This window comes from Genypterus blacodes, unplaced genomic scaffold (assembly GCF_046128005.1).
Source record: "Genypterus blacodes isolate CSIRO-AG114 ecotype Tasmania unplaced genomic scaffold, CSIRO-AGI_Gbla_v1 ptg000133l_1, whole genome shotgun sequence".
Lineage (NCBI taxonomy): Eukaryota > Metazoa > Chordata > Actinopteri > Ophidiiformes > Ophidiidae > Genypterus > Genypterus blacodes.
Window position 1 is genome coordinate 5,233,290 of NW_027466935.1, and position 21,978 is coordinate 5,255,267.

The window sequence follows — 21,978 nt, forward strand, 5'->3', positions numbered from 1 at the left end:
AAAAAATTACCACGACCGAGTCGGTCATTTGTTTGGAAACAGACGTGACTTGACTTGAATTCGTCTAGCACTATGACCTCGGCAGACCTGCGTCAGTTGATCAGACATCCAGTGAAATGCGACGTGAATGTGTGTGCCCCATACACATTCACGTCATTTACAGCTCCAGCAGTGCTTGCTTGTTGCGAAAACGGATGTCCGTGCATTGACAGGCCCATGTCTGCAAACCCAGACGGACGGTCACATCTCGGCACAACGTCAGCTACACTCGAGTACGTAGGTCCGGTGAAAACGAGCGTAACGCCTCGCTGGAAAACAAAGCTTGCCGGGGCTCGCCAATGTAACGCCACGGTGCTCCCGCTAGTCTAGAAAACACATTTTCTTCCTCAGGAGGGGAGGGGGAGAAGTCGCGACAACAAACCTTCTTGTTATTTCTTTCTCCGCAACAGCAGACCAAGATGGAGTGTGGGTGGAAGCCGGACGAGCAGGGACTTCAACAAATTTTACAGCTGCTGAAGGAGTCCCAGTCACCAGATACGTCCACCCAGCGATCCGTCCAGCAAGTATCCTTCCCCAAAGCCAGACATTGGCCGCATTAGACGCTTTGTTTCTTGTTTCTGGGCAGTATAACGTCAGGCTAACAATAGCTAATACTAGCCTCGGTGGGTGAATACCGTTATTAGCAGGTACGTAGGTGAGGTGCTGTTTGCTCCTTTGTTGCTTATAACGTTAGGCTAAACAACTAAAGGAGGGTGGTCGTGCTTTGTAATGGTTTATGACAATGCAGCAGTGTCGTTTGCGTTGCACTCTCCCTTTATGTTGCGTTCAATAACCGGATTAAAACAGCTATAAGTATCTGTAATCGATGGTCACTAAACCCCATGAGACAGGATGTACAAACCATCACCAAGAAGGCTAAACCTGACAAAATCGTCTTATTTTTAACTGAGAAATTAGATTAGAGCAGTATAGTAACAATGACAATAATATATATTGACTTACAGAATGTAAAACCTTCAAGATTCAGTGAGGTCATGAAGATAAGAGTTGTCAGCGATGGCTTTCCAAGACATAAGGGACAAAGATGTATACATTAAATTTAAAACACGTTGTCTGCTATACATTTGGGTCATTTGTGCTGGAATAGTCAGTGGGTGTTTGCACTTATTGGAGTCAAATGACATGTTTACAATCACCTTCCACACACACACTGCTCACATACACACATTGACTCACGGTATGTTACATGCTATTTGAACAGCTTGTATCAGAAATTCTGTTGTCATGTGAACTGTCAGAAAAATCAGTTTTGGCGTGATTGACATTTGTGTGATTACGGTGAAACTCTGTGTGTGTGTGTCGACAAATTGTCTTCCTCAACCACATTTCCCAGAGACTTGAGCAGTTGAACCAGTATCCAGATTTTAACAACTATTTGATATTTGTTCTGACAAAGCTGAAGTCAGAAGGTAAGCTGTCCTCTCCTGTCCTCTCTCTGTTGTTCATGTTGTGTGTTTGTTGTGTGTTTTTTTGTTCCCTCCGCCTGTTAGTACTTCACAGTGAACGTTGGACATGTCACATTTATGTAACTGCTCACTGATATGTGTGTGTGACTCGGATAACCCAATGGCATCTTTGCCACAGATGATGTGGCACTAAGAATATGGGTCACTGTAATTTTAAACCTAATTCCTGGCACCCTTAACTCTTGGCTTGCCTGTCTGCATAGTACATGACCCATATTTTCACTGGTTAAGACTCTTCTGATTGGAATTTGCACTCTTGCTGCTAATACTGATATCATAAGACTCAGATGGACAGAATTGGCTATATTAATATGTATGAAAATGTTGATTATTTTAGAAATAAATATCTTAAAATTGTTCATATCCACCTGGATCCAGAGTTGTTACAGATTAGACTATGGTGGCCATGAATGTGGGGAAAAGAAAACCTGATTTGTAGGATGATTTCTGCTAAATTCTCAAGTGAATCTGCGACCTAATCACCCTGTTATGTACTCGCTTACTTGACACGTGAGCAGCATGTGTTGTTTGTTTTTTTTACCTTTCTTTCTCGCTCCTTTGTTCTCCCAAGATGAGCCGACACGCTCTCTGAGTGGGCTGATATTGAAGAACAATGTCAAAGCTCACTATCAGAACTTTCCCAATGGCGTGTCTGAGTTCATCAAAAGCGAGTGCCTGGAAAACATCGGAGACTCTTCTCCCCTCATCCGAGCCACTGTGGGTGAGTTACATTCACTGCCATCGCTCAGTGTGACGCCTTGTTTTGAAGACGTTACATAACGAGTAAATGTGTTTTCACTGCCCTTTTCTTCTGTATCTTAAGTAAGGAACATCTCCACCTTAAACACTAAATGAGAGTGTTTTATAATGTGGTGTTCATAAATGTTCCTTCAAAATGCTTCAATGCTGTTAGTGAACTTGTAATACCGCCCTGTCCATCCAGACTAATGCCTGATGGATTGAATGTCGGCCGTATTGACCCCCAGTTTTCCAATTTTCCCAGTTTTATGATCAGAGTCCATATTTCCATCAGCTGTAATTGCTGATGGGGTGCAGATGCAGCACACATCACGTTAGTTCGGCACTATGAGTACTGAATAGATGAAGCAGCAGGAATTGTCAGACGCTAAAAATACCAATGAGATTGAGCGAGATGGCTCTGGTATGTGTTGCATCATCACGGCAAAATTTCTTTCAAAGGAACGTTCAAAAACATTCTATTCCGGCAATATTTATGACATGGAATCTGAGCTTGAGAGAGATGTATAGCATAAATAAGTAATGTAATGTATAGAGGTCAGAGAGGTCAGTAAGTGTGATAATATTGACTCGCTGCGATTGTGACCTCACACACCCTGCTGACCTCATTATGTCAACCGGTGGTGGTTTTATGTATCATAAGGTCATTAAGAGCAACGCCTCCTCCCCCCTCACAGGTATCCTCATCACCACGATTGCCTCTAAAGGAGAGCTACAAAACTGGCCGGAGCTTCTGCCAAAACTCTGCCTGCTGCTGGACTCTGAGGACTACAACACGTGTGAAGTAAGGACAAACGGAAGACGCGCGAGAGTTTGCGATGGCGTGCTGCCGTAGGTTTTAACGCCGGAGCAGTTATAATGATCTTAATATCCCCATCACAAGTGATGGAAGGGAGTTGAGTTGCTGCTGTTCTTTCCTTCATCGGTGTTTACGAGCATATTTCCGCGCGTACGTACCTCGGCTGTTTTGTCTCTTTATTTGTTTATTCAATTGTTGTGGCTGCGGCGGAGACGGTTCAGCTGTAAAGCACCATCTGGCCCGCATCCTGCCGGCCAGACGAGCCTCAGGCGGGCTCACGGCTCCAGCGACAGCCACGACCACAGATTATTCAACCGAACATTATTTATTCTGTTTCTATGCTTTCTAACCAGAAAACCCTGTGACCCAGTTTTCCAGCCTTGGCTCACACCGTTACCTAGAATAGCTTTGACAGAAATGCAAATCAGCGAAAAACAAACACTGTGTTGTTTTGTGCAAGATGGATATTTTATCTATTACCCATCTGTTGTCAGTCTTCTGGATATTTCTCTTGATAAATCAATTCTCAGCGATATCAAACGCTCCTAGGGTTGCTCGCCGGAAAGGGTGGATACACACTCACGCTGCTGTAGCCTTCTAACGTTGTTGTCGTAGTTTGTAGTGGACACTGGATTATCACAGCAACATCCGGTCCGTCTAATGTTACCACACCCATACTTAGGCTCACTTAAACTCAATAATAGTAATTGCAGTTGGGATGAGGGGTTTAATATAATAAACTGAGCTACATTGGCTTTATGCACACAGTGTTATACTGCCGGGTTGCTGCTGTATTTGAAATTCATTCCTAGCAGGATCCCGCAGTTATTCATCAAAGTTTAATGCAGACTAAAATTGTTATCAGTGTCATTTCACCTGAGATGTAAGGAAGACGCGTGGCTCAGGAAACACAGACGGTCCTCTCAACACGCGTACCGTCATCAGTCTATCTACTCAGCAAACCTTGTCAAGCTCAGTCAGAAGCAGAGATTTAGGTCAGCTGTTTTCTGCAGAGGAGGATCTTCAAGTGCACAGTGTGTGTTGCCAGGCTTTAACACAGAGGAGCAACCAAGCGGAGCAATTCCTCACATGTCTCGGAAAAGCAAATTTAAGCAGATTCTTAGCTTTTTTGTTTTTTTGACATGCAAGGGTTAGAGCTTTATGGAGAGAGCGTGTCTCCGGAGAGCGTGCAGCACAACAAGGTCAAAAATAGCTTTAAACCCGTTGATTATGCCGTTCATTACATCACGCTTGAAAACTGTATCCAACACGTTTGTGCCTTATGTCATATGGGGAAACAGAGTTCAGTGTCTTGACAAGAAATCACAATTTTCCCAAGAATTTGAATCGTAATGGTGCTCTGTGGGCTTAAGCCGTTCCGGGATCTAACCATTTATATCTAAAGCGATTATAGCTGAGACTTTGTTGTCTCTACAGATGCTGAGTTTGACAGTGTTGTCCGTTCCGAGGCTTCTGTCTGATTTGGAACAAATTTTTCCCCGTCCGCTGAAATGTTAAGCTGTCGTATCGTCGCGATTATTCAGATTTGTGGGGACAGAAATGAACACAAAGGAAATGATATCCCGATTTTCCAAGTCATCTGCTGTTGACCATCAAACTTGATTTTAATCTTGCAACAATAAGACTTGTGTCCAGTTATCAAATGTGATTTGACTGAATAGGCTTTTTTTTTACCCGAGTACATTAAGTGCCTTTATGCTCATTCAGAGTTGAGATGCGCAGACGCTTAACTCCGTCCCCGCTTGGCACATTCACATTATTAGAATCCTCCAGTCTACACCTCTGCAGCAGCTTTCTGGGAAGGACATGTGTCTCCTGTCCCTTCCTTTAATATAAGCACCTGCCTCGCAATCTTAGCCATGGATTTCCGGCGATGCAAAGTCCTCGTACTTTTAGTATTCTTACACTGAAAGGAAACGTGATATTGTGATGTGGTTGCCGTCGTTGTAATCGCAGGTATCACACACACACACACAGTGAATGGAGGCACGACAGGCTTCGAGCTGGAGTGTAAAGCGTCGTCTTTCCTGCCTGTGCCCTACGTAATAGTTGAGGTCTTGATTGCACAACCCGATGCAGCTGTGCCTAATTATCAACCATGTTCAGCTGTCCAAATCACACCACCCGCTACTGTTACACACACCCTCAGATCCTCCATCGCAGATTGGTCCACATCAAAGCTCCTGACTGTGCCGTGTCTGGCAAGTTGTTTTGGCATTAACTGTTGCCATGGAGACCTATAAACAATCGACACTGCCGTTGCCAACGGCGCTTAAATCTATTTTGTATTATTTTCGAGGAGCGCTAGTGTAAGATACAGGCATCGTTATATTCATCCTGGGAGCCGACCAATAAGAAACAATGGCGTGACACGTTTGTATATGGATCTCAGACCTTGTGGGCCTTTATCTAAGAATAGTTCACGTCTCTGCCTGTGTGTTTATATCTGTGCTGAAGATGATCTGCAGCACCGTTACACATTTATCCTCGGTTTGCTGCTGAGCCATAAGTCAAGCTGCACTTGGTGAGAGAGAGGGAGGGAGGGAGGGAGAGAGGGAGAGAGAGATAGAGAGATACTTGGTATGACGGTGGTGTGAGCTGTTTAAATAACAGTCGGCTGCTGTTGGCCTTGAATACAGTGACATTTTAATTTATGTTGGTGCATTGTCTTATGCCTGCTGCAAATGGCCTTACAAATTCATTGCATATTCACTAAATGAGATACTATAAGATTTTGTACTCTGTGTCAGACGGCATTCTCTCAGGCTTGATGCTCGCCTGCTAGACGCCGTATGAAAGGACACGAGCAGGTGTGTTGGGTTCCAAGTGTTGGTGGACAGCTTTATTTAGGTTCTGCCTGAGGGCAGTTTTACTCTTTTGATTAATGACATTTGGAAGGTTATTGAGATGGTGTACTGAGGGTCACGTTTGATACTACCCTGGAGGACATCTGCTATCATGTTTTGTCATATAAGGCCTTCTGAAAACGTTCATACTTCTTCAGCACTTCTTCGTTCTTGAAGGAGCCGTCGCATGGACTAAGTGCCAACCTCTCTCTTTGCTCTGGCTTGCTGTCATCTGGACTACTTACATTCCTGTATTTAACGACCTTACAGAGCTGGACTTGAAGTGAGGATTACACTTCAAACCCTTCAGTGTCACTGGAATGCTTGAAGGCCACTCCCATTTCTGTGCCCTTCTTTTACCTTTGCAGCCAGTGGGATCTTCAGTCTGCACTTGAGTCTGCTTCAGATGCTTATCCATTGCATTGGTTTTCTTGCTTTTCTGTATGAAATAGGTTATTATAATGGATATAGGAGCTGGTATGTGATGGTTCATTTTACATTTGTTCGTTCAATCATTCATCACGTTTGCAGGGTCTTCCTGCATAGATGATTTGTTTGGCTTCCAACAAAGCTTCCTCCAACTCTGCTTAAGTGAAAAAAACAAGAATTAGCTGAACAACTTTGATTTTTATTTCCGATTTTGTGTGCATGTAACCATCAGAAAGAATGTTCCTTTTGAAATCATAGATGTCAAAGGAAAGAGCAGTAGCATTTTATACTGCTATGTATATACTAGTCTGTCTCATCTGTCTGTCTGTCTGTCTGTCACCTGTGAGAGACTAAAGACATATAAAATATATAATTATGTCGTTGTAGTTTATTTACAAAGCACAGGTTATCAGATTGAGACACTACATGAATGATTCCTGCTGCCGTTGCATCATTAGGAACCCTGGTGTGCATTCATACTTTAATGCATAAATGAAATGATAAATGAGGGCCAGGGTTTGAACTGACGTGACATTTTTCTCTCCAGGAGCTGGCATTAATTGTGTCCATGAGAATAGCCCTTTTTTCTTTTTTTTTTTAGCCATAGGGATACTTGGATTTCCAAGCCTTAAATTGAGCAAATGTAATGTTAAAGTCTACTTTGAGTCTTTGATTTTCAGTTATCTCAGGTCATGTTTCAAGGAGAGACGTGTGAGAGAGCTATCGTCTGTTTCTCTTCTCTCAGTGCGCTATGCATACTGATTTTTATGTCACCCTATATTTCATCATCAAACGGTAACGAAACTCCTCTTAGAGATACGAAACTGCCTTATTTTATTTTATGGATTATTTTAAGCTAAAAACTCACCTGCAGGGTGGACAGACAAACACATCACACTGCATTTCGCACCATGATTGCAATTTGCCCTCTTTGTTTATGACCTTGAAAGCGTCGCCGCCTCACCCTCTTTGTCTCATTTCGTCTCTGTCGCCTCTGCTACAATTTTTTTTATTTTTTTTTCGAAGCAATGCCGTATCCGTCATCTGAAAGGAATGCCAGCATGGGAACTGTTACCATGGAAACACATTTCAGACAGCTTCCGCGCCACTCGTGCTGTGCTGTTTCTTGTACCTGCTCTTCAGACTGTATTTTTGTGAGGGAGACTTGACGTCTGCAGCATATTAAGTACGAGCAAACTAACAATCGTTCAAGCATCCCCCAAATTTGAGCCCTGGATCGATTTGATTTAATCCGATTTGATTCAGTCAAATTATGGAAGATGAAGGCTTATGTTTAAAATACGATAATGTCTAAAAAATTAAAGATCATTTTTGCTGGAAACATATGGATGGATGTTGGAAACAATAACGTGGTGTTCTTAAGCGAACCGTCCACAACTGAAACAACATGGCAGGAAAATTCTCTTTTGAACGTAAGACCTTCTTGCTGCTTCTTCCCTCTTCCTGTTTCAGCGCCTTCAGCTCTTGGCTTGCAGCAGATAAAGAAATATACTTTACATTGGTGACATTGGTTTTGATTTAAGTAACAACTCATGTATATGTATTAATAACGCTACAAATAAATCAGATCGTGTTGGTCTTCCAAGCTTGCCGGATGATGTCGCACTATACTACACCTCCTGTCCAGAACATGGACAAAACATCCACCTTTCTCATCTATCTGACACTGCCAATACTGTGAAAGTGTTGCGATCTCGTCACAGATTTGCATTGCTCTTACGTTTCCCCTCCCCTCTCCTCTCGCCAGGGAGCGTTTGGAGCCCTGCAGAAGATCTGTGAGGACTCTGCCGAGATTCTGGACAGTGACATGCTGGATCGTCCCCTCAACATCATGATCCCAAAGTTTTTGCAGTTTTTCAAACACAGCAGCCCTAAGATAAGGTATCAACATTTCCTCCTACACAATGACTTCTCACTTATTCCTGTATCAAAATGTGTCACTGCTAGATTGGTGCTTTACTCTCAGCAACAGACCCAGGTCAGGAGGTTGTAAAATTCTGAATAGGAGTTTTCTTCCTCCGCATGCGTTTCATCAATGGGAAGACTTGTACTGTGATTACGCATCACCTGATGTTTACTCGGAGAGGGGCAGACTCCTGTTGATTGCGTGCATGTATACGGCGTAATCACTTTTTGCTTTGAAGTGCAGTAAGTGCTATGTTGAGATGTGAGAGCATGTAAACACACTGTGTGCTCCCTGAACTGCATTTGCTTATTGACATGGTAATGATGCATGTATGAGGATCTTATAAAATGTTTTTTTTTTTTTTTTTATTGATCTGACATTTGACAATTGCTTCATTAAAATGTAAAGTATACGAACAGTGTGAACTTGAAAATAAGCTGCCATAATTGTTTTATCGCTTTAATTCTGTCTGACTCTTAATTCAAGAATGACTGTCGACTGAAGAAAATAGTTCCTCTTGTCTGCAGATTAAGTCAGAAGATATGAGGCAAACACAGAGGCAGCATTCATAGCGTGCAACATGTGAGGGTAAACACATTGCTCTGGTTCCTAAGCAGTTGCTGTTTGTGTTGCAGGTCTCATGCCATCGCCTGCGTCAATCAGTTCATCATCAGCAGGACTCAGGCTCTTATGCTGCACATTGACCCATTTATTGAGGCAAGTCAAGGCGATAACGCGTCCACACTGTTCCACACCAGCCCTCAGCGTCTCCGTGCTCTTGACCTTTCAGTCCCCGGTCAAATTATATGTACACTCACAAGCTGTCTGGAAGAATAAATTACACCACACGACAATGACCTCCCCCTCTTAGGCCACCATCAGACGCCCCCGCTTTATAAAACATTAGCTTGCAGCACTGAGGCGGTTTGTCATGAGGTTTACCACAGACATTCCTACCCGTCCTCTGCTCCAAACCACAATCATCAGTATTCTCTGCGCTCGCTGTAAGCCAGCTGGAAAAAAGGCTTTGAACGAGGTGAAGTGGGCGTACGGGTCTCTGAAGAGAGCGATCAACAACCAAGGTCAAGTTGTAAAAGGCGCTGTTATTTTCAGTCCTTTGTTTACTAGTGTGAGTGAAGAGGTTTTTGAAGCCTTCACAATCGACAAAAATGTTCTCTGTTGTGGCGATGTTGTGTAGTAATAACATTTCTTCCTCAACAATATTACATATTATCTACAAGTAGAACCCAACTGATGAATCAGTAGCGTTGGCATTGACCCATTTTGTCTCGTCGCAGATATCAGCGTATATTATAGTAAATGTAATTATTTTTGATGCCGGTGTGTCTCTGCCCTGTGTAGAACCTGTTTGCACTGGCAGGAGATGAAGAGCCAGAGGTGAGGAAGAACGTGTGCAGAGCTCTCGTTATGCTGCTGGAGGTCCGCATGGACCGCCTCCTGCCGCATATGCACAACATCATACAGGTGAGTGGGTGTGAGGCGTTACAGGCTCAACCGATGTGGGATATGAGAGACGGAGCAGCTTACATGCGAGCTTAAATCTTAAGAGAAAGTGTAATTTAATAAGCAGCTTCAGATGACACCCTGTGGACAGATGTTGTACTTGGCCCCCAGTTAGAAATTGCCGCAGCAGTGTTTGCAGTGTGAGAGATGGAAGCTGAGATGTGTCTTACTCCCGTCTCAGTACATGCTGCAGAGGACTCAGGACCAGGATGAAAATGTGGCACTGGAAGCCTGTGAGTTCTGGCTCACACTGGCCGAGCAGCCGGTGTGTAAGGAGGTGCTGTGTGGACACCTCTCCCAGTAAGAGCACAAACACACACACACACACACACACACACACACACACACACACACACACACACACACACACACACACACACACACACACACACACACACACACGAACACACGAACACACACACGAACACACACACAGCTACATACACAGCTACATACACAGACATACATATGGCAGACATGCTGACACTTTGGCGCTGATATTGAAAGCTCTTGATTCACTGCAGCCTTGGCAGTAAGTCGGTGAAGACCTTGTCCCGAGATGCTTATTCTTCTCCTCAGGACAGTTAATTAAGATCCCTGGCCGTTGACCCCGGCTGTAACAGCTGTCACCACACAGACGCATTAACTGTGTCCACAGCAGGAGTAAGCTGTGAGAAATGGCTTGTGAGCTCCGACCTATCCTTGCCCTTTATTCTCCTCATTTTTGCTCTGATTTCCAGGCTCACTCCGGTCCTCATCAACGGGATGAAGTACTCTGAGATTGACATTATCCTGCTCAAGGTCAGTTTATACGTCCCGAAGGACCCACCTGTAAGAGAGGCAGTAAAGTGCTGCTTGATTCACGGGGGTGTGCAGGTCAATTCCACCGTGTCTAAATGTGTGGCGTAGAAAACATCTGTGTCGTCTCCTATATCATTTCAATTTGATACGTGTGGCATCTCGGCATCAATAATTACTACAAACAAGCTGTGTTATTAACCCTCAACACAGAAGAGCTTGTGTAATCCATTCTAACACAAAAACAGTCATCATGTTCCTTGTCTCATTTGTTAATGATAATTATATGGAGGCATCAAGAGCTACTGTTGTATTTTTTCAATGTTCAGTACATGAAGTTCTCCCTAGGATCCACTGTTGTGTTGAAACGACTGAGCTTCTTACACACACTGACATTGTTTTGAAATCTCATTCCATAGTGTGAACTTTAAAGGTGACTGTTGTTTATAAAACACAAATGCAGCCTCTGTTCAGCCAGGTTAAAAATAAGCTTCCTGCAGCTCGAGTGAGTCTGTGTTTCTTCCTCTATCTTCACCTGCGTCATCAGGGTGACATTGAGGAAGACGAAGCCATCCCCGACAATGAGCAAGACATCAGACCGCGTTTCCACCGCTCTCGGACTGTTGCCCAACAGCACGAGGGCAACGGGATTGAGGAAGAGGAAGATGACGATGATGACCTGGATGATGACGATACTATCTCTGACTGGAACCTGCGTGAGTTCAATCCCTGTATTCTCAGATCTGTCACACTCAACTGTTCCACTAATGTAAACGCTACGACAACAACGTTTCTCTCCACTCGTCTTCTTACAGCGTTCTGTACTGAGTCACAACTATCTTAAGAGCACTGCACTCATAACTTGTCTTGTGTTTCTGTGTACTGTACTCGTGTGATGTCTGTATGATGTGCACCTGCACACCTGTATGTTTGTTTGTATGTATGTCTCTTTACATGTCTCCAAATGTTAGGTAAGTGCTCCGCAGCAGCACTGGACGTGTTGGCGAATGTGTTCAGGGAGAACCTGTTGTTGCACATTTTGCCTCTACTCAAAGAGCTGCTCTTCCACCAAGAGTGGGTCGTGAAAGAGTCTGGCATCCTGGTGCTGGGGGCTATAGCGGAAGGTAAGAACTGTGAGGGCGCACGGACAAAGAAGTGTGGCCTCTGCATGTTTATTGTTGTTTGAAATGTAAAATTATGATTGAAATTGTTGTAATTCCTGTGTCCAGGCTGTATGCAGGGCATGATCCCATACCTGCCTGAGCTTATTCCCCATCTCGTCCAGTGTTTGTCTGATAAAAAAGCCCTAGTACGATCCATCACCTGTTGGACCCTGAGCCGCTATGCCCACTGGGTGGTCAGCCAGCCGCCAGATAGTTACCTGAAGCCTCTGATGACAGAGCTGCTCAAACGTATTCTAGATAGCAACAAGCGTGTGCAGGAGGCTGCTTGCAGGTGAGTTACATTTGTGTTCAATCGCCTAAACTTTGATTTTGGCATCTATAGCCGTGATGTTCTCTTCACTCTCCTCTTTTAATGTCTCACCCCACAGTGCCTTTGCCACTTTGGAGGAGGAGGCTTGTACAGAGTTGGTGCCCTACCTCACATTCATTCTGGACACACTGGTGTTTGCGTTCAGCAAATACCAGCACAAAAATCTGCTTATCCTTTATGACGCCATCGGAACACTTGCAGACTCAGTGGGGCACCATCTGAATAAACCGGTATGCAGAACACAAACATGCACTCAGCTGTTTTGGTTTTATTTGTTCAAATCAGCAACATAAAAATGTATCATTGCTTTACATTCCTTCCTCTATGAGGGGTAAGCTTGAGCTTGCTACCAGATATTCTGCTTGAAGTCTTTTAACAATCACACCCACATGTGAAGCGAGCATGAAGCAATGCCCCCGCTTGCTGTAAATCACATCCGCTCACATGACTAATGTGATCTACTCTGCTGTTTGTTAGGAATACATCCAGATGTTGATGCCCCCACTGATCCAGAAGTGGAACCAACTAAAAGATGAAGATAAAGATCTCTTTCCTCTATTAGAAGTGAGCTTCTTCACAACACTTACTGGCTGTATATTTGTTAAAAGTTTGAATGTAGCCCTAAGTTTGTCAGTGGTCTCAATTCAAGTTCTATGAGGGTAGGGTTGTATAAAAAGCATTACTAAGTGCATGTCCATTCCCCTCAGTGCCTGTCCTCTGTAGCCACTGCCCTGCAGGATGGCTTCCTGCCATACTGTGAGCCTGTATACCAGCGATGTGTCAACCTGGTGCAGAAGACCCTTGCTCAGGCCATCGTGAGTGTTCATGACCTTCAGTGTGCACATACACAAAGGAACACATCTGAGCCCCCAGACCCTTGACCTCATTTACAAACATGTAAACCTTCCAACCTTTGCTCTTCATGTGAAATGTAATTCTATGCTGGCTTCTTTACCACATCCATCCAGCTTTATCAGTCACAGCCGGACCAGTATGAAGCACCCGACAAAGACTTCATGATTGTGGCTTTAGATCTCCTCAGTGGACTGGCTGAGGGCTTAGGGGGCAGCATTGAACAGCTTGTTGCTCGTAGCAATATCCTCACCCTCATGTACCAGTGCATGCAGGTAAGAGCTTTACACTCTTGCTGCTGTATAAGATGCAATTTATATCTGAACCTGGCTTGCGTTGCTCACCTTTGTTGGCCTGGTTGTCTGTTCAGGACAAAATGCCAGAGGTGCGACAGAGTTCTTTTGCTCTGCTGGGGGATTTGACCAAGGCTTGTTTCCAGCATGTCAAATCGTGCATTGGTATGTACCACACTGCTGACTCTGCACTATTTGGCAATCAGTTTTTGTTTGTCTGTTCCTAAATCTTATTTTCCTTCTTCCAGCTGATTTTATGCCCATACTGGGAACAAATTTAAACCCAGAATTGATATCAGTGTGCAACAATGCAACATGGGCAATTGGAGAAATATCAATACAGATGGGTGAGTGTGGCTTCCAAGACAAACTGTATTTTACAAATGCACACGCTACAGAGGAAAGGGTTAATCATTTGTTCCTGCTCCTGCGCCCACAGGGCCTGAAATGCAGCCGTATATTTCCATGGTGCTGCACCAGCTTGTGGAGATCATTAACAGGCCCAACACCCCAAAGACTCTTCTGGAGAACACAGGTACCACTCGGTGGCACTGCTGCGCCAGCCAGCCAGGCCGCCACACACACAGGGAGGTGCACACACCCACACACACACTCATAGGTCTAGTCAGCCAGGATTCACCGCTCTTAGAAGAGTGCCCATCCCGACATTTACAAGAGAGAGCTAAGACAGGAACCTTACAGGTTATGCTGGTTTCAACAGAGTATGCAAAATATTTCAATTACTGATTTGCCGCCTGGTAGTGTGGCCTTGAAACAAATATAAAAGGAAAATAAACCATGGGTAAGTTGTATGAATCATTTATCGCCCCTCACATGACATTCTTTACACTCTTGAGTGAGCCATGTAGGCACCCAGTCTTCAAATCCACTGATGTGAATAGACAGTAGCTTAGACAGAAGGTGAGACAGATAAGTGAGTTCACAGCCTCACCTAGTTAACTGTTAACAATAAACACTTAAACAGTAACTACCAAGGAATGATTAAGAAAATACCCAAACTGACTAAAAGCATTTTTGCGGTGCTGAGAGACACCTAAGGCACCGAGCATTCTTTAAAGAAACAACAACAAAAACACGGTTACACTTAACTCATGTGACGCCATCAATCTGAAATCCTGATTCAAACTCAAACGTATCGTATGCAGGGGTGAAGTGTAACCGTATTAAATAAAGACAATGTAGGGACTCTGTAGATGTGTTCCTGTTTGTTTGCTGTCAGTTTATTTGTTGCTTTTAGTTTACTGTTCTTTAAATGTGAATGCATATCTGCAATAGATGTTGAATGTTGTTAAGGATGGCAAATGTTTGATGCAGGATACGAGATGTTTATAGCAACTATTGGCATCTATATGGATTAAGTAATGTTTGCAAGTTTCCCACTATTTGCCGTACACATTTTCGCTTTTCTAGTAAAAAAGAATAAAGTGAATTAAAAGATTATAGTGACTGAAATGACCAATTATGATCTTCAGTTTGTTATCTAGAGCTCCGAGAGAACCAGTTCACCACTGGATTTAAAATTGAACGTAAACGTATAGAGCCATGTAACGGCACAGTCCAAATGTGGCGACGGCGGCAAATTCTCGTAGGACCAAAATGGCGGCATTTTTCAATTTTGTCTCTGATCAGCTGATCCTGCACTGAACTCTATTCTAAAGAGCATACCATCTGCTTTCTGCATGTGTCATTGGACTGTTCATAAATGCCTGTTTGTTAATGAGAATGTTGCATAGTTTTGTGTCTCTTAAACTTAGGTCCTCCCTCCTCTCTGCCTCATAAGAACCTGCTGTGCTGGATACTAGTCTCCCTCCATGTAGTTTGGCTTGGAGTAATCTGTCATTTCTTTTCAAAAGAACACAAAAACAACAAACCATTTCTGTTTCTTATGAAAAATTAACCCCTCTGTGAGTTTAAGGGAGAAATCTGAACGCCCAAATGGAATTGCTCATGTTTAGTCAAATGCACACGCTACAACTTAACGAGCTTGTGTCCTCTGTTTTGAATCTGAGCTAACGAAATGAATTCATTCTTTCTCGTAGCTTTGAGTAGCGTTTGCTGTTTGATCTCTAGGATTTCTGAAAGCAGATGCCATTGTTTGCCTTTTGCTATGAATGTCCTGTCAAAGTTGTCAATGTGTTCTCCCTTAAACGTGTTGTATGTTTTTTAGTGTCATATTTTACATTCCTCCCCATGACTTAAGGGGCAGTAATAATCAACACTAGTGAAATCTTCTGTTAATTATCATACACAGATTCAGTTGATTTTATGTCTCTGAGTTGTTTGTTTTTTCTTTATTTTTCTCCTTCCCTCCTCATTGCTCATGTCTTGGTTGGCGTTTGGTGGTGTGTAACCGTGATTGCGTTACCTTAGCAATAACAATTGGTCGTCTTGGTTACGTTTGTCCTCAAGAGGTGGCACCCATGCTACAGCAGTTTATAAGACCCTGGTGTGTATTATTCAATCTTTTATTTAATTCATCTTCTCTCTGTTTCAACTCTCTATCTTCTTGTCTGTTTCCTGTTGCTCCCTTTCCTCCCCCTGTCGCTATCTTCCTCTCTCACTCCTCACGTTCTCTCTCTCAATAGAATCTTTTCCGTTTTTTTCCTATCATTGCCAACCATGTGACTAACCCTGTCCTCTTTTAGGTCCTACTTGTGATTTGTTTTGCCTCAGTAGCACCTTCATGTACTATACATTAATTTGTTTAATTTCCAGTTTTTTGTCATTGTTAACTGTTGCTAACCAAAAAAAAAAAAGTGCATGGGATCAGATTGTCACATGCCTGCTGGTGCAGAGAAAGGATGCAGTCTTTGCTGCCAAAGAGCATTCTTAAATCCCTTTCTCGTGTAGTAGTCCTCCAGCTGCATGTGCCTATCCCAGAATTACCCCCAAACCTTCTCTAGTCAATCTTTAAAATGATATCATTTGATTTGTCAAGGTGCTATAAGTGACATTTTTTAGCGCTGTTAGTTCTAGGTGCTCAGGATAGTTGCGATAAATGTTTTTTTAAGTTAAAATCTTCTTTTTAATTTGAATCTGCTTGTTGTGCATGCTTGGGTTGCTATTGTCCTAAGATACGGAATACACGATTTTCAACCAACAACAATATGAAATCATTGTGTAATGTTTATTTACTCAAAACGTAGATTCAGTATTAAGAAAACCTAAACTGCCTATTGGACATTAGACTGTATTCATGTCTCACAAACATAGTTACCGTGACGATAAATTTCTGGTGCGTTGCAAATGATATAATACAAAGATTCTAAAAGTGTTTCCTTATACTTTTGATATGGTTGATGTTAAATCTGGCTGTGCTTGTTGTCAGGTGCACGTCTCTAAGAAATATTCGAGACAATGAGGAGAAAGACTCTGCATTCAGAGGAATTTGCACTATGATCAGTGTGAATCCAGGGGGTGTAGTGCAGGTGAGGTCCATCAGATAGCAGCTGGGTCACTGAAATATGTATTTGTCTGTAAATCGAAAGACTGAAACCCCCGCTTCTCTTCTCTTTGTCAGGATTTTATATTCTTCTGTGATGCAGTGGCCTCCTGGGTAAACCCCAAAGATGACCTCAGAGACATGTTCTACAAGGTAAAAGCTGAGCGTGGAACAGTAATTATTCAAATGTGTGCGGTATTAAAAATCGAATTTAATGCAGTAATTTCCATCATCTTAGCTGTACGCTGAAGTTACTTTTGAAAAAGGATGTCTGTTATTCTGAGCCTTTCTGCCTCCTAGTGGCTGATGGAGGACAAAGCAGATAGTGTTGTTTTCAGTTGACATTGATCAAGGATGAGTCATGCGCCGCAATAATCGTGTGTGGTTTCCTTCATGTTTGTGACTGTGTTTGTTAATGTTTTCCAGTTTAAATCTTTTGATCACTGTACATTTTGGCTCCATAGTACCATTAGAATGTATGCAGAGAATCAAACGGGGCCTAAGTAAACTGAGACAAAGCCAAAGAACATTTTGCAGACATGAGGATGAAAATGAGGCTTAAAGCAAACTCATTTAAAGTTTATTTCTCTTGACCAGTGCCCATTGCGCCTGATAAATAAACTAATAACCGATAACTGAAATTGAATGTGCTTACAGGCATATCCTTTGAGTTATACAGCATGAATAGCAGCTAAAATTGAACTTCATCGACCGTATCACACCCAGCATAAATTTGTTTGAGATAGGGCCACAAAATTTAGATGTTGCTCGACAAATCAGTCAAATTAGAAATGCGTGTATCATTATCATTCTCTATTCTGGGCGGCAGAGGCCTGATATAACTCGGTATCAACTTCTGATGGTGTTTGATTTCAGATTCTTCATGGCTTTAAGAACCAGGTGGGAGAGGAGAACTGGAGGCGCTTCTCAGATCAGTTCCCCTTGCCTCTGAAGGAACGGCTGGCAGCCTTTTACGGGGTGTAACTGTTCCCATAGCAGTCTGCCTCACCACTGGGGTCAGTTTCCACTCTGATATAAGTTCCTTAATATAAACAAATATAGAAGATAAATCTAATTAATTAAGATAAGAGCTTATTGGCTTTTATTAGTCTGGAAAATCATGCTTTGTGTCTAACGCCTGCCTCTCTTTCTGCACACAGGTTATGCACTATGGGAGACAATATAGGGAACCTCTTTTACCCAGGGAACATGTTGCCCTTTTCTAGGGGAAGGGTCTGCCTACTGAGGGGAGGGAAGGGGTGTGGTCCCCCCTCCCCGACCTGGTGGGCGGGGTGGGAGGGAGGTGGTAGCTGTACTGCTCGGTGCCCTCATGCACAGGCAAGGGGAGGGGGGGGGGGAAGAGACTGGCAGAACAAACTTACCGTGGGAGGAAATACTTGTAATCACATCTTAATCAGAAATATGGAAATGTGTCCACCCTTTTTCTTCCCATTTGTTTCTAAAAGTTTTCATTTCTGTCACCTAAACTACTGAGAAGAGAAGCGTACACAAACAGTGGTTAAATCTGTAACACAGTTTTGTTTTGGTTAGATCAGGAGTGTGCACATATTGAAAGGTAATTGCAGGAAATGGTGTTCAGATGTACATTTAGAATGAAATAATCAGCTAGAACTGGAGGAGCAAAATGGCTCGAGGCAGTTTTAAAGTGAATTCTACCACCGGCATAGAGGACTGAATTTTAAGACACACAATGAAGGTGCAACAAAAAGACATTTTGTCTTAAATAAGATTAAAAGCTTTTGACTAAGGAATAGCAGGTAACGTTAAGACTGCATCATTTCAAAATGACAACATGAATCCATTTAACAGTGCTGCGTGCTACCAAGAATATCTTGTCTTTAATGTTCAGATAAGCGATCCTAGTCTTTAGCAGGGTCGACGCTCTTAATTATGTCACTGTCCGAGGAAAATCGTGTTTTCTTTAAGAGCAGATTTTTTTGAGCAGCATGTTTGAATGAAAGGTTGAAGCTATAAAGCATTAGTGATGTGTGTGTTGAGTTTAATAGCTGTCATTGCCCTGTGATAAGGTTCTTTTCCCCCCCCTTATTATTTGTCACTTTATTTCCTTGTCTGTGGGAGATTTGCAGCAGTGAGCTGTGATGTAGCATGACCGGCGTTACAAGGAAATCTAGCCCGTGACGGGGGCAAGACGTGGGGGGGAATTGTAACTTTGGAGCTCATCTCTTAATTTGGTCCTGTGCTGTGAATGTGACGTGCTGTGTGCATGGATCAGCAAGCATATCACATCAACAGACACTTGTGAGCATTTAATACAGTCTGAGCCTTAGGAGGGAGGAAGGAGGAGCAGCATGCAGGTTGACGTCCTGTGCTTTGGTCATCATCCTTTTATTCCTGAACATACTCCCATCCTCTCTTAGTGACTTTTGTGATTTTTGGCTGATAGAACCATACAACCATCAGATTAATGTTAAAAATCTGTTTCTTAATGTACTGCAGTTTTGTTATTGATTGTTTTGCTTCTTGTGCTAAAAGCATGATCTAGAGAGTGACTGTGTAATGTTTTGGGTGGTTGTGTTTTGTGGGGTACGTGGGTGATTTGATCTCTTGCATGTTGGTGGCCCCTCACATCCCAGCTTAATAGTGGGACGAGGATAATTGGAGGGAGGGAATCTAATTACAATTATTTACATTTAAAGAAAAAGTAACCATTTTATGTATTATAACACTGGGATTTGTTTTAACTTCACCTGAAATCGTGCTGGAGTAGTGTCCCTAAACGTTCTACCCCCATAGCTGGATGTATTGTTTTATATACTGTGAAAGTACATTGTTGTTGTCGTGTTTATGTTTTGCTCTGTCGTTATATTTTTAAAGTGTATGAATGTTTAAAGTTGCAGATAGCCTGAGTGTATTCCATGATGGGTTGGAGACATAGGAGGTCATTTCTGTTGTTTTTATGCCCAGGTAGCCATTTTTTCTCTGCTGGCCAGAGTATTCATGGCAGTGTTTTAACCCAGTGCAATGCACATCACGCACTTCTGTTAGTTACAAGTGCTTGAAATTCAATGTGTAGCCACACACATCAGAATATAGAGTTAATGCAGATCATTAATATGAAGTATCGCTGCTAAATGTTTTTGCATAATGCAATAATTACCTAGATGCAATTAGATTAGAATATTGTAATAATAGTCTTATAGCCTTTTTACAATATGATCTATGTAACTAATTGACCACTCAAATCCGATTGAAGAGGTGAACAATGGTGAATACAGGATATAATGCATCATGGAATACAGAAGCAGGTGTGCATGTGTGTATGCATATGCAGATTCATCGCGTTCTCATGTAGACTTGATTTTGTTTGCGTCACATTCCAGCTGTTTCACATGCAAAAAAGGAGCAACCATAGCTTGACGGGGTCTGTTAACACAGCCCGGTTAGTCTTTTGTTCTGAATGTGTAGGTCTTGTAAAACACAAATGAAACAATCCCCGCCATTACTGTGTTGTATTTCTGACTTGACTGCTGCTATACTATGTAGTTGTGTTTCACTACTTGAATATGTTTCATGTGTTAACCTCAGGTTGTCTATGTTCAGTGTCATGGTTTATTTTTTTTTCCTCCCATATGTTTGCCTTTAATCATCTCCTTCCAACAACAGAGTTTAGATAACCTCTTTCCCTTCTCAATTGCAATTGGCTTTCCGTGGGTATGAATGTATGATATACTGTCATGTGTGTGTCCGTGTGTGCGTCACTGCCGGCGTATGAGATGGCATGATCACATACACACACACCCAGTATTTCATACAAGGGAGGGGGGAAGAAAAGAAAATTGGAAATGGTAACTTTCACATATTTAATGTATTATTTGTGATCGTCACTAGACAATGATAGATATCTAGTCTAATGTATACACATTGCCTTGAGAGCAAATCCTTAGGAATCTCATCTGCGTTTTGCAATATACTGTATCAGAAGACACCTAAGACAACTAATTTGACAGTTTGGTATGAGCATATTTCCAAATTCAGTTAAACTGCTATATTTTGAGGATTTCTACAAAGCTTTATTGGAAACTTGTATTTTATAAAGCACCCGCCAATACAAAGGAATGTCTAGTCCTGCATTGTGAGTTTCATTTAGCCTTCAGACTTGGTTAGACTATCTTCCTTCATCATTTTTGCTAATACTAGAAAACAAATCATTTTGATAGACATGGTTTAAATTTTTCTTGTATAAGCTGCTGAAGAATAAGTAATATTATTGGGGCCACCAAATATTTTGGATCATGCAAAGAATCTATATTGTACTGTAGTAATTTTGTAACAATATTTGTAAGATGATATAGTGGGTGTGACTGGTTACCATTGCTTGAATCTGTACATTGTTCAGAATAAATTGTTTACATTAAAAGGAGGCCTGTTTCTTCTGTTTCCTTAATGTCTTTGGAGCCGTTTCTTTCAGCAAATTTACTTCCAATAAATTATTGGAAGTAAATTGACATTACCCCTGTAATGTCATATGGGTCCCGTTCCCAGACCTAATGCCAGCTGTTCCCAAACGAGAGTTCCCAGCCAGCAGTACCCCCTTAATGTTTACTCTTGAATGTTTACAGTTCATTACCAAATATTAACATTTGACGTATCTTTGAGTTTTTTATGCTTTCAGGGAACTTCAACTTTGCATTACAAGACCAGTAAACAAAGTATGTAATATTATGTGCATAATAATAACAATATAACTCATGGGGCCCAAAATCTTAGGTTGTACTCCTGCTCAGAGGCTCTGGAATGATCGTTCCTTCTCCACCGCTTACATGAGTCTCAGTCTTTGGTTTTCTCCCACGTTCAGTCCAGCTCCTCTTTGGTGATCCCAAGATATTCCCAGGCCAGATATGCTACAGTGTATAATCCCTTCAGTGTATTCTGGGTCTGCCCTGTGGTCTCCTCCCAGTTGGACATGCCTGCCCTCAATTAGCTCTTTTCAATGCAAAGAAGTGATGTTGCTACTGCAGGTTTCCTCCTGATGTTGGAACTCCTCACGCCGTCCCCAAGGATGAGTCCTGACACCCTGCAGAGAACACTCTGTATTTGTATCTGTGACCTCATTCATTCCGTCAGTGACCATGATGATGACTATAGGTAAGAGTTGGAACATACAATAGATTTATCAGTAAATTGAGAGCCTTGCCTTCAGGCTCAGCAGAAGTTGCACCATTCTATCGCTCTCAAGCTCCATCGTACCCTTGCTCATGAACAAGA

At 42.4% G+C, this 21,978-nt stretch overlaps 1 protein-coding gene across 5 annotated transcripts; it reads left to right on the forward strand.

Annotated features, from left to right (window-relative positions):
• The first annotated feature begins 128 nt into the window (after positions 1–128).
• Positions 129–20,787, forward strand: tnpo1 (transportin 1). Of its 5 annotated transcripts, none has more exons than XM_076163771.1 (25): positions 129–272; positions 450–563; positions 1,394–1,469; positions 2,098–2,247; positions 2,963–3,069; positions 8,149–8,282; positions 8,943–9,024; positions 9,670–9,792; positions 10,013–10,131; positions 10,572–10,632; positions 11,177–11,345; positions 11,601–11,753; positions 11,859–12,084; positions 12,182–12,353; positions 12,601–12,687; positions 12,831–12,938; positions 13,092–13,250; positions 13,346–13,433; positions 13,517–13,615; positions 13,708–13,803; positions 15,660–15,735; positions 16,618–16,717; positions 16,810–16,884; positions 17,608–17,747; positions 17,892–20,787. In XM_076163771.1, exons 2-24 carry the CDS (start codon positions 459–461, stop codon positions 17,713–17,715), a joined length of 2,673 nt encoding a protein of 890 aa, XP_076019886.1. In that variant the 5' UTR covers positions 129–272; positions 450–458; the 3' UTR covers positions 17,716–17,747; positions 17,892–20,787. The 5 variants fall into 5 exon arrangements, 4 of the variants coding, with proteins under 4 accessions (XP_076019886.1, XP_076019890.1, XP_076019888.1 ...); XM_076163775.1 differs by having other exon boundaries at positions 13,101–13,250; XM_076163773.1 differs by having other exon boundaries at positions 134–272; positions 453–563.
• Positions 20,788–21,978: the final 1,191 nt, after the last annotated feature.

Bases quoted from the DNA above. Each gene is read 5' to 3' on its own strand.
- tnpo1 (XM_076163771.1), top strand. From the start codon at position 459: ATGGAGTGTGGGTGGAAGCCGGACGAGCAGGGACTTCAACAAATTTTA. The intron at 3,070-8,148 runs GTAAGGACAAAC...TCCTCTCGCCAG, and splicing joins AGGACTACAACACGTGTGAA to GGAGCGTTTGGAGCCCTGCA. The intron at 16,718-16,809 runs GTGAGGTCCATC...TCTCTTTGTCAG, and splicing joins ATCCAGGGGGTGTAGTGCAG to GATTTTATATTCTTCTGTGA.